Source organism: Colletotrichum aenigma (genome assembly GCF_013390185.1).
Source record: "Colletotrichum aenigma strain Cg56 chromosome Unknown KSG_Cg56_contig06, whole genome shotgun sequence".
Lineage (NCBI taxonomy): Eukaryota > Fungi > Ascomycota > Sordariomycetes > Glomerellales > Glomerellaceae > Colletotrichum > Colletotrichum aenigma.
The window spans coordinates 365362-380281 of NW_023500912.1; the positions used below are offsets into that span (position 1 = coordinate 365362).

The 14920-nt window shown below is 53.7% G+C and overlaps 4 protein-coding genes across 4 annotated transcripts; 1 reads left to right on the forward strand and 3 right to left on the reverse strand.

The window, feature by feature from the left end:
- Nucleotides 1-1951: 1951 nt before the first annotated feature.
- Nucleotides 1952-3746, reverse strand: qa-y-0 (Quinate permease; the record flags this gene model as incomplete). Its single annotated transcript, XM_037324361.1, has 4 exons — nt 1952-2306; nt 2364-2758; nt 2809-2965; nt 3034-3746. 4 exons carry the CDS (start codon nt 3744-3746, stop codon nt 1952-1954), a joined length of 1620 nt encoding a protein of 539 aa, XP_037177150.1.
- A 1685-nt stretch (nt 3747-5431) lies between these two features.
- Nucleotides 5432-7962, reverse strand: qa-1f (Quinic acid utilization activator; the record flags this gene model as incomplete). The annotated part of the gene is made up of 3 exons (XM_037324362.1): nt 5432-6942; nt 7132-7541; nt 7880-7962. 3 exons carry the CDS (start codon nt 7960-7962, stop codon nt 5432-5434), a joined length of 2004 nt encoding a protein of 667 aa, XP_037176402.1.
- A 1232-nt stretch (nt 7963-9194) lies between these two features.
- qa-1s (Quinate repressor protein) lies at nt 9195-11855 on the forward strand (the record flags this gene model as incomplete). The annotated part of the gene is made up of 1 exon (XM_037324363.1): nt 9195-11855. One exon carries the CDS (start codon nt 9195-9197, stop codon nt 11853-11855), a length of 2661 nt encoding a protein of 886 aa, XP_037177148.1.
- Nucleotides 11856-12072: 217 nt separating this feature from the next.
- Nucleotides 12073-14534, reverse strand: MUP1-0 (High-affinity methionine permease; the record flags this gene model as incomplete). Its single annotated transcript, XM_037324364.1, has 6 exons — nt 12073-12981; nt 13154-13195; nt 13252-13410; nt 13462-14045; nt 14099-14281; nt 14336-14534. 6 exons carry the CDS (start codon nt 14532-14534, stop codon nt 12073-12075), a joined length of 2076 nt encoding a protein of 691 aa, XP_037177149.1.
- Nucleotides 14535-14920: the final 386 nt, after the last annotated feature.

A 14920-nucleotide genomic window follows, 5' to 3' on the forward strand; every position in this document is an offset into this window, starting at 1 on the left:
TTGAGTCTTCTTTGGGGTATCCGCTCGTGTCTCAAATGCTCATCTCATTCCTGTTGTTGGTAGATTTTATTTCATACATGCATTCACACGGGTGACGTCTACTTGGTGATTGCAATTATGCATGTTGACCGAGGCTTCCTAAATGAGGATCACAGGCAAGCCTTCTCATTCCATGTCAGTCATTGGAGTCGACGGAACCTTGCATACGTGAAAACATATTAATATAGCTGGAACTGAACAAACATCTCGACCTGCACACGCATCAAAACTGATGCACTTCCTTACCAGAACGGTCCAGTAACATCACCAGGAATTACTTTCAACTCTGCTATCATAAGCCTCATGAGACGCAGTTCTTTCGCTTGCATCAACAGCTTAGCATGATGAAGACTTCTCCGGCCATAAGCCCACTTCAAGACATAGACAGACGAGATTGCGATGTGATAGCTGTCCAACTGCAACGTATGCGGCTCCAGAAGCACCGATATCCTCAAATATTGGGGCGAGCTAGACGCTTTTGGAGTGCCGTCTTTCCGTGTTCTCACTGCAACCTGCAGATCAACGGAACATTCATCAGACGCGAGCAGTCCAAGAGAATGCAAAGTTGTGCATCAGATCAAAAACGGACAATTGAGCCTCATTTAATGCCGTGATGCGAGTTGTGCTGTGGTTGCACGTGCGTTGCGCGCGTCTCATGCAAACTTCACACAAACCAAACAACGGAAATAAGACTCATTTCCACCTCATGCATTGCACTTTTTCAAACAATCCTGCATAATCTTGAATAACTCGGACTCTGTCCGTCGATTGTTTGGGCTGGTCCCAGATTTCGTTTGGCTGGTGGTTGAGCGGGTGAATGTTTCCCACGCGCCCGGAAAAAGACTCAAGCGCCGCCTCACCTCGACGAAAATCGCACGGGAATCATACGGGATCGCACGACAAACTGTGGAAACTCTCCATCTCGCAGACGGGACGAAACTCGATAGATCTGTTATATAACGGCAGCAGGCTGGCATTTTCACATTTGCGGCTCTTGGATGCGGTTTTTGCTTGAGATGCGCCATCTGTACGTTTTGTTTGCTCTGTTTCGACGTCATCCTCCATCCGGAGGATTCTTGCCACACCACTAAGATCACATCGACGGCGCCAGTGCTTGAGTCGGGTTATTCACCAATCAGGCTAGAGGTTCATCGACTTGGCGTCTTGGCTTGACCTCCTCGCTCTTGGCTGGAAGGACTCTCTGTATGATACGGACGGTTCGATTTGCGGTTGCTGGTCTGTTGAACTTTGTTCCAGGTATGTCCACATGACAAGATTGCACTCAGTGGACGTGGGAGATGCTGGGTAATTCCGCGTATCTTCTGGGATGCCATGTCTTGGGATGCCTGCGGAACAGCGGCGGATGGTCACTTGCACCATGCAATACGGGGGGGATATCTCTGTGGACACTTCATGTGTGCTTGCGGCGGCTGAGCCGCTGACAGTTGCTATTGACATGTACTCGCAGAGCATGTAACCCTGAGGCTACATCTCGTCTTCCTCCGACACGGGTATGGGAGGGAAAAGACATAACCACCACGTACCTTGCCCCTGGTTGCGTCAAGTCCACTTCATGCATAGTGCCTCCCCCGGCCTTTGCCTCGCCACCACGCGTCGATAATCCTCCTCTACTTCGGGTATCACCTCCGTTCCGTTTACGCCTGTCGTTTACGTTCCTCTATTACCCCCATCGTCTACGTCTTTATCGTTTACGCCGTTTCCGTTACGCTTTACTTCTCGACCTGCCGGCTCGTGCGCACAGGGTGCAGTACGGTGCACATCACTCGGTTTTGCTCGATTTGGGTTAGAGAGGATTGTGAATTCCTTGAGATACTCGAAATCTTGGGAATCTCCGCCTGCTACCCATTTAAACGCCCTTAATTCCGTATTAGTAAACCGTTGTCCCGAACCGTTAAACGCTGGCCTTTCGCTCTACCTGGCTGACTTCGCCCTCGTCCGACTTCTCGCCAAGAACAACGTCATCCGAGTCGTTCTGTCTAAAGCTCTGGTCCTCCGCCAACTCATCCATAATGGTCTTGTTTGCGCGCCACACGGGCTTGACCTTGAAGAGACGGTCCATAGTCTCCAGAGGGACAGCCTTGGTCTCGGGCACGAGGAAGAACACAAAGACGGCGGACATGATCATGAGAGAGGCGAAGAAGAAGTACACTCCGTAACCCCAGGCGTTGAACATCTGGGGGGTGAAGCGAGAAATGATAAAGTTCCAGAACCAGTTGTTGGCGGCAGCGCTAGCCTGGCCAAGAGATCTACAGGTATGGTTAGCTCACGTGTTCGTCTACTGGCTCGTTTCTCTCCACACGTACCTGGTGTTCTGGTCGAACATCTCGGAGTTGATGACCCATGGGGTGCCGTTCCACGAAGGAGTGTAGAACACCGTCCACAGGTAGAAGAAGACCATGGCAGAGATACCTCCGCCGGAAAGACCGCCGGTGCCACTGGCAGGGTTGAGAGCGAGGTAACCACCAATGTACCACATGCAGAGCGATCCACCGATGGCACCAATCATGAGGAGGTTACGGCGACCAAGCTGGTCAATGAGCCAAAGAATCCACACGAAAGTCACAATAGTCTTGACGACGCCAAAGATACCGGTGGTGAGGAAACTGGTGTTGGTGCCGGTGATACCGATGCTCTTGAAAACGGTAGGGCTGTAGTAGTTGATGGCGTTGATGCCGGAACCGTTTTGCCAGAGGAAAAGCTTCTCGGGGTTAGCAACGAGTGTTGGTAATCTGAAAGGAGTGCGCTCACCATGCCACCAAGGAAGAAGCGCCACTGGACCTTGCTCTGCTTGAGAGCGGCAAAGGGCTTCCAGAATCCGGCGCCAACTTCGGTCCTGTATCTCTCGAGGTCGGCATCGATGTAGTTGACCTCCTCGATGATGTACTTGTCGCTGGCATCCAGGTTTCTGCGAGATTTCGATGATTAGCTCACATCCAGACCATCACCAAGAAATGTTGTTTGCTCAAAACTCACCTCATCCAGCAAAGATGCTTCATTGCCTCCTCTCTCCTGTACTTGGAGAACAACCAACGAGGAGACTCAGGAAGCCAGAAGGCTCCGACAAGCAGCAGACCAGCAGGAATCAGCTGAACGGCAAAGGGAATGAGCCATTGGGAGTGGCTGGGGGCCATGGTAGAGTCGACACCGTAGTTGATCCAGAAACCAACAAGGCCACCAATTTGCCAGCCCAACTCGTAGATGCCGACGAGGCGACCGCGAACGGCAGGCGGGGAAAGCTCGGAAATGTAGATGGGGGTCATGTTGGAGCAGCCACCCACACCGATACCAGCGAGGACTCTGCCGGCGAGGATGAGACCGAGGCCGCGCTCCCTGTTGGCGCCGAGCATCATACCGGCACCGAGCATGAAGACGAGACTGAAAGCGATCAAACTCTTCTTGCGGCCAAGGAAGTAACTGCTGACGTAGGCGAACAAGGAGCCGAAGAAGGCACCGGCCTGGTAGACAGACACGATGTTGGACTTCAACAGAGCCAATCCGCTCTTGCTGTAGGACGCGAACTGGAACTCCTCGGTGAAGGACTGCAGGGCTAGAGTGGTTCCGATGAAGGCAGAGTCGTAGCCAATGGTGCAACTGGCGAACGACGCGATGATGGCGCACATGTAGACGCGCCAGTTGTAGACGGCCTTGGGCGTCGGCCGATCCTCAACGAGGGTCAGAAGAGCCATGGTGACTGACGGTCGTGCGTGCTGCTGCTTTACTCTGTTTTCAGATGATGTTGTCTGGTTGCTTGGGCCTTGAGACAGTCTGAACTCCAAAGCACGGTTGGGGTAGAGAAGTCTTAAGGGGATGAGGAGGCCAGAACCAGATGGTGGTCAAGGGTCGCCTTTGTTATATGTATGGTTCGTTCCTCTGCGTTGGTAAAGAGTGACAGGTGTGTGGCGTGTCGGTTCGTCTGGGGAAAAAGTCTGGGGCTGCTTCGATGCGGAGTTTGTTCATCCCACGGAACGCACAGCAAACACGGGGAGGCCAATGGGATCCGGGGTAATAGGCTCTGACGACGCCTTCGCGTATGAGATTCCAGATGGTTGACTCTGGGGTGAACGCTTCTCCCTGAGCTAAGGAGTCATGCTTCCTGTTTTTGCGTGTGGCTCCGAACCGGAGCAGAATCTGCACCTGGGCGACTGACTCGTCTCCACGGCGCGTGGAGAACGGCAAAGGATTTGTTCTCCGCACTGATCCACGGCACTAATCTCTGTTTCCGTGCTAGATCCAACTTCGGGGCCCCCAAAATGCTGGAGAACCCCTGCCCAGACCGGGGCTAAGGGTTGAATGTTTATCCTGTCAGCGGCGACGCATTGCCATTCAACTGTCTCACATTGCACGTGGAACTTGGGGACCTCCCAACTTGTTGATTTCCAGCCGTCCGGATTGTCAGCAATGCGGGCAAAGGGGTAGCGACCCCAGACTGCTGCTACCTGTCAGACGTGCCTTGCCCATGGGGTCACGGAGTCAACAAGACAGGGAGGGGTTGTTGGCCGCTGGTGCGAGCTGAGGGGAGTTGAGTATATCCGGCCAACGCGTACAAACCAAGATGGCTGCGCCGCTCTCAACATTGGCAAAAGACCGGCGAGAATTCCGGACTCCATCACTCGATTGCTAACTCGTTAGCAATGTTCTGGCCAAGCCTCTTTGACGAGGCCATCGTGGAGTCCACATTAGTCGGATCGAAAGGGGCTCTCCTGATACGGTGGTTGTAAGCGCACAAAGCGGCGAACAACATCACGCTGAAAGTTTGGTCATGTACGAGAGGAAGCTTTATTCTCCTGTCTTCATCCATGAATGTCTTTCTGTCTGAACCGTTCTGTCGGGACGTGACAGTCGCTAGAGTAGTAGTGACCACTGAGCCGGTGTCATCAGAATCGTCCCTGCTTGGTAGCGCACATTACTTGGTACATTACACTACTGTGCACAATCTATGACACGTGCTTCATCAGCAAGCCCAAACCTCGATAGATTGACTGCCGAGACATCAGACTCTTAAGCTCCTGGTGATTGTACTTCCGCCCATCCTGCGCATATTGCTCTTCCGCGGGCTTGGTTCGCAAACAGATCCCGAAGACACTAACATTGCAGCGGCCGCAGCTGGGCCAGAAAAATGCCAGAATAGAGATAAGCCTGCTGCAGATTCTCCAGAAAACAGTACGAAAAGGGCTAGCAAGTCCGTTCTTCTCAAATCACTGCCCTTGGACAGGGTGAACACATGTCAATCACCAGGGGCTTTTCACACCGATGGACGTGCATGACAGGGGACAGTCAAACAACAGCACAGGTTACGGCGAGGATAGTTCCAGATGTGTGTGATAAGTATTGGGTTCGTTTTCTACTAAGAAGTCATAATACATTACTCTTCTCACATCCCCCCAAATTCTCCCCGCAGCATGTCTGTCAAGTCTGAGCCTGGGGCGAAGCCGAGATTGGCCATGAACTGCGGGTCTGCCTCCATGCTATCTGTGCAGTCTATAGAAGCCAACTCGTCCATAATGGCGTCGTAATCCACGCCGTGGGGTCCTTGTCCCATCAGATATGGTGTTTGAGCCGAAGGCAGATGCCCCATAAATCCTGGGGGAAATGCATCCAGCTGACTTCCTGGGGTAAATGGCATTGTTCGCGCCGTCGAAGGACTAGCTGACGAAGCAGTTGGCAGAAACCCGTTGCCGTTTTGGTGGTATGAATCCGTGTTCATTGGGAATTGAGGATAGTGTGGATTTTGTCGGGCGGCGGGCTGTGAGAAATGAGGAGCCGACTGTTCGGCCTGGATAGGTGTTTTGCCGCCAGGCTCAGCGTCTAACACGGACGAATCTGCGTTGGTCGTCCGGTCTTGCCAAACAGATATCAAATCTCCCATCAGAGTATTCCATCTGGCTTTGTCATCGTCTCGCAGAGCTTTCACGCAACTCTTGGTATTAGCGATGCTCATGTAAGTGACAAGAAGCGGCGACACGCCGGCTGCGCCAAACTGGGCAATGGAATTTTCCAAAACCTCCATCAGACTCCAAATAAGCGAGACCCGGGCGTCGGGCATCAGTGTCAGCGTGGCACCGAGGAAAGTGGCCTGTATCAAAAAGGCGGACGGCAGTTTGGGTATCGTTGACGCTCCAAAAACAACAGAGTTGCAAAATGAGAACCGGGGGTCAAGCACCTGCACCAGGTTCGCAGCACCTATCTGCGGTGCTGCAGTTCCTGACTCAACGCTCTGATTCAGGGTCCGGAAGAACTGATAAAGCTGGTTGAAAGAACTCAGCGACTGGGCAGCGTGCACAGCGCCATCAACCTCCTCGGATCCGAATCCAGTCCGTGGCACCCAAGGAGCCCATTCTTCCGGCCCGTTTTCATCCGTTGGCTTGTCTTTCATATCGCTCGTCCTCATGTGTGGTGTTTGGCCGAGTCCCAGAGATACTATGGTGTCAAGCATGAGACATGCCATCATTACTCGATCCAGCGCCGTTGAGTTTGCTTCGGGTGTCAAAGGTGCCGCCTGACCAGATATAGAGTTGCGGCCCCTATTCCTTGACCTGCCGTCCGTGAGTGCCATAGCACCGCGAACGGCGAGACCAATAAGCAATGAGGCGGCACCTGCATTGTCTTGACCCAACTTTACCAGAGACAACACCAGTAGAGCCTTGACATGACCTAGTCCCATGTCGGTTTCCACAGGTATCAAGCCTCGTGCAGCTGCAAATATAAGGCTTGGACGGTCTGATGGCTCAGCCCGTCCGGAAGTATTGGATGATGTCGCATCCTGGAAGGCCCCAACGGCAAGGGCGCACCATAATTCGGCGTGAGCCGCGCTGGCGCCGGAGTCTTCTGGGTCGATATCAAAACCATCGGGTGGATAAGAGGCTGCAACATTATCGAGGACTTCTTTGGAGTTTAGTATTGGAAGCCAACTGTGAGTATAAGAATAGTAAACTTCTAGCAGCCTCGGAAAGTTTCTTGGGAGTTTGAATCTTCGCCGAGATATAGAACCGTGTCGATGTCTTGGGCCCGGTTCGCCCGGAGTCGCGTCCGATGCCCGTTCGGGTCCGTTTGTTTTTGGAGACACAGCAGTACCTTCTTGCGGAGTGGCGTCTTTCTGTTTGTTGCGGCCGTCTACATCCGCATCCGATTCGTCTCCCGAGGTGTCTTGGCGCGGGCTTACACCGTCCTTGCCGGATAGGAGTCGGTCGATGTCTTTATGAACTCGACACCTCCTCCATCTCTTGTGAAGACGGTTACCGGCTTCGCTGTCTTTGTCTAATAGCAGAGCTTGCCCGCTATCGCCTTCGCGGGCGAGCAACTCTGAGAGCTTCTCTTCAGTGCCAGGAACCTGATCGAACAGCCAGACAAGGGCGAGCTCTAATGTTCGAATAAGACCGGTCTGTACGCCGCGCTTCTTCGGAGCGACGTTGTACGTGCATTGCCTCGATAGCGTTACGCAGGAGAAGCATTGTGGTTGAACGCCGTCACACTTCTCTCGGGCACTGCAAGTCAGTTAGCATTGAAGCCAGCGCAAACCAAAGACCAAATCAGACAAAACTCGGAACTGTCGTTGAACAAAACAAAGCTACTAAGACAGTCCCCAGGAACGTCGCAACACCCTGGAAATGAAGCTGTTGACGACGCAAGGATTGACTCGGGCCAATGATGAGGCTCTTCGAGCCTGGATCACCAAACATCCTCTTGGAAGCATGCGAGGACGGCTACCTTGCAGGAAGCTTCCGATGTTGAAGGCGAACAGATGATGGAAATCAGACGGAAAGAAGAAGAAACTGAAAACAAGAACGGATGCGAGATTGCTTGCCTTCTGCACTGGTCGCACGCTCGAGAAACTCGCTGGCGCTTCGGGGCCGACGTCGAGGTAGCATTGGTCTCGGCATCGTGAACCTTTCTCTTGGAGGGCATCCTGCAATTGATGCCTCGGGCGGCAGAGCAGCTCCTGTGGCTCACGCCGTTGTGGACAGCATGAGGGCGTGTGCAACGAGAGCGAGAGCGAGAGCGTCGGCGAGAGCTGCGAGGAAGGGTAAGGGCGCGCTGCGGATGATGGTTGAAGCGAGAGTTGTGGCGGATGGATCGCGACGGGATGTTGCAGGGGGAGTGACGATGGGTAGCAGCGGCAAGCAACAGAGCAGCAGCAGCACAGCAATAGCGACAGCAACAGCAGCAGCAGCAGCAAGCAGTCAACAGGCAGAGGAGCGACAGCGGCGATGATTGACGTCTTTGCTTCTCCAAGATTTCCCGCGCAACTCGCTGGAGGTGGGGAAATCCTGGGGTAACCTCACGTCGGACAGTCGCGGCGCCGCCTCAAAGGTTGTTTGCTCGATCTGATCTTTGGGCGGCGAGGACAAAGGTCAGCTGGAATCCCAGTGGCATTAATTGGCCGCAGAAGGCCGTGTACGGATGACTCGGTTTGCGGGGTGTTAGTGCGCTACTTTTGGTGTTGCGAACATGCACAGACTGCTCTCCAGACTCTTCACACAGCCAGACCCTTGTCGATGGAGGCGTCTCTGGGGCACCAACCGCATACAGCTGGGGTCTGTCTGCCATGAACAAGGTTGTGTTGCCTACCAACATTGCGGGCTCTCACTGGTCTAGACACTTCAACTTTGAACCGAGCAACAGTTAGGACTTCCCTGAGTTGAGTTGTCAAACCAAGGGGCGGAACAGCGACGGCGGATTCGGAACACGAGACATGCTCGGTGGAGAATGTATCTTGCTAACTGAAAAGCCAGGGGTAAGTGTTTATCAGAGTACCGTCGCCAAGTTGCAGCTAAGGGAGAGGGGCATCAGCGCAGCACCGACCGTAGGAAATGGGGTGCGTATTCCATGTGTCCTCCCACCTGACAATTCTGTGCCCGCCTTAGTAGGCATTGGACGCGACTCGACGGGACCGACTTGACTGACTCCTCCTGACTGAGAGACGGACAGACAGAGAGAGAGAGCTTGACCTTGTCAGACCACCCGGTTAGGCGGCGCTGGACGAAACCTGCTGGCCCAGACAGACTCAATCACCTGCGCGCCCTCTCTCTCAACTTGACACTGCCTTTCCTTGCCTTATGCGCTTGCATCCTGGGCTCTCTCACCAACCCAGCTTGCGACTGCTGCCACGGCCAGGTCGAGGTCGAGGCTGAGGAGCTATGGCGACAGCAGGCGTGAAGCGGTCCTTCGTGGCCACGGCCATTGACGACGAGGACGCCGAACACCACCACCAACTGGAGAATCCCTCAAAGTTCATTCGCGTCGACACTCGCAATGGCTACAGTACAACACCGAGAGAGCCTCAGAGCCCGAGGACGAACAGCAGCAGGTACTCCATGGCTGCGTGCTCCAGACCCGAGACGCCAACAACGAGGCCTGCGACGCCAGTCACCCACCTGCCGAACGAAATACCCCCATTCCCTGCCGACGCTTCCATTGTCCTTGCTGGCATCCGAGGCGCCGGCAAGTCGACACTAGCCATCATCGCCTCGACGGCCATGGCGCGGAGGGCGCTCGACTGCGAAAAGGCCTTCCAACAGGTCACCGGCCTGACCAGCTTCGCATATAAACGGGCCCATGGCCCCGCAGAATGTCACCGTCGACAGACGGACGTTCTCCGCGACCTCCTCGACCAGAACTCAAAAGGCTGCTTGATTGTCTGCAGCTGGATGGAGCGCTCTGTGCAGACTCTGCTACGAGACTTTTGCCGTACACACCCTGTCGTCCACATCGTTCGCGATGTAAAGGCCATTCAAGAACACCTCAAGATCGAAGACGAAGACAAGGCAAGAAATCTTCTTGCCGCGAGCAGTACCATTTTCCGGACTTGCAGCAATCTCGAGTTCTTCAATGTCTCTGAGACGGCAGATCCTGCGGCCGAGACTGATGCGGCGAGGATAGAAGCTCACGCTGGCGGTCAGAAGCCACCCGCACCGTATCTTACCCTGAAGCGGGCGGAGAGGCACTTCCTCAAATTCCTCAGCTTGATCATGCCCAAAGGCTCGATCCCCTTCATTGAATCTGCCTTCCCCTTGGCGTCTATTCCGACGGAAGACCGTCGGTTCACCTATGCTATTTCAGTATCATTGTCGAGCCTTCTCAACAATGAGATCACCGTCGAGGAGCTGGAAACAGGTGCTGACGCCATCGAGATCGTCGTCGATGGCCTCGCGGGTGCAACGGCGTTGGATTCTGAACGAGCTGCAGATATTGCAAGGATCATTGGGTCGATCAGAAGGAGCACCGTCATTCCGCTCATCTACCATGTTGTTCTCCCGGACACAACAGAGTCGGTGTACATGGACTACATCTTACATGGTCTCCGACTTACACCTGAATACCTCACCGTCGACTTGCGCTTGAACGATTACCAATTGCTGCACATCATCTCAATGAAGAGGCGGTCAAAGATCATTGGTCACCTAACTCCTACCGTCGACTCTCCCTCATGGGCAGATCCGTTCTGGATGTCACATTACCACAGAGCCCGCCGAATAGGCTGCGATCTTGTCCGACTTGTCAAGCCTGTCACCTCCATAAAGGACAATTTTGATGTGAATCATCTCAAGGCTCTGGTCGACGCCACGACTGGCCACAAGATCCCTCTCATTGCCTACAACTCCGGCCCTCGTGGCAGGCATTCGGCTGCCATGAACCATGTCCTAACGAGCGTCGTGCCAGAAGCAATGGCGTCAAAGTACAGCCCCGATCAGCCTTGTTTGACGGCTGTACAGGCAACGCAAGCGCTGTACAACTCATTTCTATTCGACCCCATGAAGATTTACGTCTTCGGTGCCCATGTCTCCTACAGTCTGTCGCCAGCTATGCATAATGCCGCCCTCAAGGCATGTGGCATCCCACATGTCTACCGCCCCTTCTCCACACCATCACTGAATGGCCTCAAAGACCTCATCGAAGATCCCTACTTCGCTGGCGCCAGTGTGGGCTTGCCGTTCAAAGTAGAAATCATCACTCTCACCCATTCGCTGAGTCGACACGCCCAGGCCATCGGCGCAGTAAACACTCTCGTGCCTGTTCGTCGACTGAACCCCGACGGCACCATTCCAGAAGATGAAAAACTCTTCAACTGCAGAAATCGAGCTGGGCCGGTACGCGCACTTTACGGAGAGAACACAGATTGGATCGGTATCCGGGCTTGCCTGAGGAGGGGACTTTCGCCTGCCAATGCGGTGCGTCCGACAAGTTGCGGTCTCATTATCGGCGCAGGCGGTATGGCTCGTGCTGCAACTTACAGCATGTTGCAACTCGGCGTGAAGAACATCGTGGTGTACAACCGCACGGTCTCGAACGCGGAAAAGATGGTCAATCACTTCACGAGACTACTAAAGAGACACGACCTACCGCTCTTGAGCGCAAACACGGACGCGGAAACAAGATTCCATATCATTAGGACCCTGGACGAGGCGTGGCCGGAAGACTTTCGGCCGCCGACCATGATCGTCTCCTGTATCCCAACGCACAGCATCGGCGACGTACCAGCTCCCAACTTCGTAGCGCCACAAGCCTGGCTCAGCAGTCCAACCGGTGGCTGTCTCGTTGAGCTGGGATACAAGACGCTTGATACCCCAATACTCGACCAAGCGCGCCAGGTCTCTCACCGGGGTTGGGTCACTATGGACGGTCTGGACCTACTTCCGGAGCAGGGCTTCGCCCAGTTCGAGCTCTTTACAGGGAGGCGAGCACCGCGCAGACTTATGCGTGGAGAGGTCTTCCGATCTTACGAGCCTGACGGACAAGATCGTTCAGCCCTTGCACAACTTGGGCCACGTCTCAACAACATTGTCGAGCAAGAGCCATGATCATTTAATGGGTGTTATGAGATAGGAAGGTCACGACGCGGGATAGGCTTTGCATTTAAATGTCCGCCCAGATACCACTACGTACACGAGTAATAAAACAGTAAAATATTCATGATCATAATAGGTTACCCCAGGCAAGTCAAGCCACAGCCGTGCCCTACGAACGCCCTGATCGCCCAAAGTCGGCAAACAGCCGGGTAATACACCAGTGCTTCTTTTAGTATCTCGAATATGTCCTTCCTGTTTCAGTACCCTGACTTGACATGTATGCGGCAAAGTCCGTGTTGACGTATGGAGACGCCGGCACCTCTGTGACATGACCTTCAGCTTCTTTCGAGTCGTCAAAGACCGGCCGCCTTTGTCGAAGAGCCTCTTTTCCAACCCAGCTGAGGTAAACCGTTTCATGGACTTGGATTAGATCGGCCCCTGTATGGCCAGCTTCGGAGCTCCGGCTGCTGCCATCAGCTGCCTCGAACTCCGGCTTCTTCTCTACCACAAAGACACGGTGATCTTTCTTCTCAATGTAACGGGCCACCAAGATGAAGCCGATGAACCAGGCAACGCCAAGACTGATGATTATCCACCCAACGGTGGGCACAAGCCACCATGGCGTCACGGTCAGGTCTGAGTACTGTGACGGCGGTACCCAGTTGGTGATCACGGGATAGAGACCTCCACACATATACACAATGGCACAGAAGACTGATAAAAAGGGACGGATCTTCTTGCCAGTCATCTCAGCCCAAGTTGTCGGGGACTTAGATGGGTCATCGTCGGTGGCATCATCGTCAGTAGCTGTCGTAGGAGGGCCGCGGAAGCGTAGGATGAGAATGCCGAGACCCAGGAATGTTCCGATGAATGCGTTGACCACATAAGCACTTAGAGACGTGAGTGCTGTGTATGCCACTACAGGTGGCCTGCCGTAGGTGGCAAATATGAGGATGACACAGCTGACGAGGTGAAGAACCAAAGCACCAACTGGTGTCTTTTCAGAATGATGCTCCGGCGACATCCAACGGAGTTTAAGGAGTGATTTGAACCATCCTTTCCTTTGAAACCAAAACAAGAGTCTCCCAAGGCTCATGTCCTTGTTTTGCGCGAAGAACTTCGGGAAAGGAAGGATTCCCTGTATGGACAGTCAGTGCCTTGTCCAGGTTTCGGATACAAAAAAGGGGGTGAGCAGAGTGACCGAAAACAACCAAGGGGCAGAAAAGACTCCATGTGAAGAGCCTGAACTATTCAGATGATTGTGACAATGGAGGACACAGGCGTCATCTGTGCGGAGGAAATCTTCTCACCTCTTTCGCAATCTCTTGCTTCACTCTAGCTGCCGTATAGGTCTGGTATGATGTCAGTTCCCACAGTGGTGGTTTTCAGTTCTTTAGCCATGACATACCATGACGATGATATTGCCCATGGAAGAGATCGCCAGGAAAGCATTGAAGATCCGCGACCCAATATCGCTGTCTGGGTTCAATTGGCCGAAGGTGAGCCTGAAGAACTCTTGGGCAACATTGGCCTCATTCTTCTGAACATCGGCAGGCACAACGACCATCTGATTATCTGTAAGTCACTCCTAGAAGCTACATTGGTTGGAGGCACTTACATAGCAGATGTTGACAGCCAGGTATAAAACAGCAACGAGTCCTACACCACTCGCCATCCCGATAGGAAACTTCTTTCGAGGACGGCTGATCTCTCCTAGGACATAGTTTGGCTGCTCGAATCCCGAAAATGTGAAAATGATGGCAAGAAATGCCTGAGCGTATCCGTTCGCGTCTTTAGTTGCGCCCGCGAACGAAGTCTTTGGCGACGTATTTTGCTCGATTACGTTTTGTGTTTTGGGAAGCCCGCCCGCACCCACCACGATGGCCGCGACGATGATCAGTAGCATGATCATGATCTTGATTACCGCCAGGAAGTTGTTCAGCATGATTCCGAATCTTCTGCTTGTGGCATGGATGAAGCAGGCGAAGACGGCAACGGCGAGAGCGATGCCCCTGACGGGGCCGTTCTCAGGGTCTGAGTGACCAGCGGCCTCGAGGACTCGAAAGGCGAAGTGAAGACTGTTGCCGGCCATGTTTCCGAGTACGATGAACGTGATGCCAAAGATGCAAGTCGACAGTAGGATAGTGTTTTTGCGATAGGCGGGCTTCGAGAAGACATATTGCAGGTACACCATGTCTCCGCCTATGGAGATCGGTTAGCATTGATGCTAGGCCTGAAGCTGCAATTATTCTTACCACTTCGAGGGATGGACTGCTCAACTCCTTGAACTCTATAACGAGGGACGTTGAGGCCATACTCGATGTAGACGTGGGTACCGCAAAGGCAGTAGACTACACCAGCTAGCCAGAACAGTAAGGTCGCGCCGACACTTCCAGTACCTTTCATGACTCTTTTCGGAGACATGAATATTCCCGTGCCTGTATTACGGCATTAACAGATGTTCCCTAAGCGACAGAGACAGTTTGACGCACCTATCATGCGGTTGATGACCAGACAGCATACATCAAGGTATCCAAGGCGAAATCCTTCCTTGGGTGCATGGGTGACGATGCCTTGACCATCCCCGCCAGTGATACCCGTTATTACCCCAGCAGCATCATCTTCGCTCGAGTTGTCGTCGACGTGACGAGGCTCCTGGAAGATGCCCTCTGAGCTTTGGAAGTCATTCATCTTCGGGAGTCTGGCAAGCCAACAAGGCGACTCAGAGATATCGGAGACTCGCAGCAGCTCCAAGATGGGGGAGTCTCGAGGTCTGCGCCATAATGGTACATGGCAAAGCAGGCTACAAGGGGTGGCCCCGATGTTAAGTATGGCCTATCTCTATCTACGAGAGCCTGTGTGACGAGCTGGCATACAGGTCAGGCGTGACCAGGGAGCAGCTCGATGGCTGGGTCGCGCACCAAAAGCAAACAGAATGGCACTGAAGGCAGGGCAGACTCGGCCAAGGATGTGGCAGCCGCATGCATGCATGCCCAGGAAAGCCGCTACATCAGGAAGGGCGTTCAAAGAGTCACTCAGTCCCCGGCAGCCTCGTCTTGAAATCTGCCTCGCGGAGT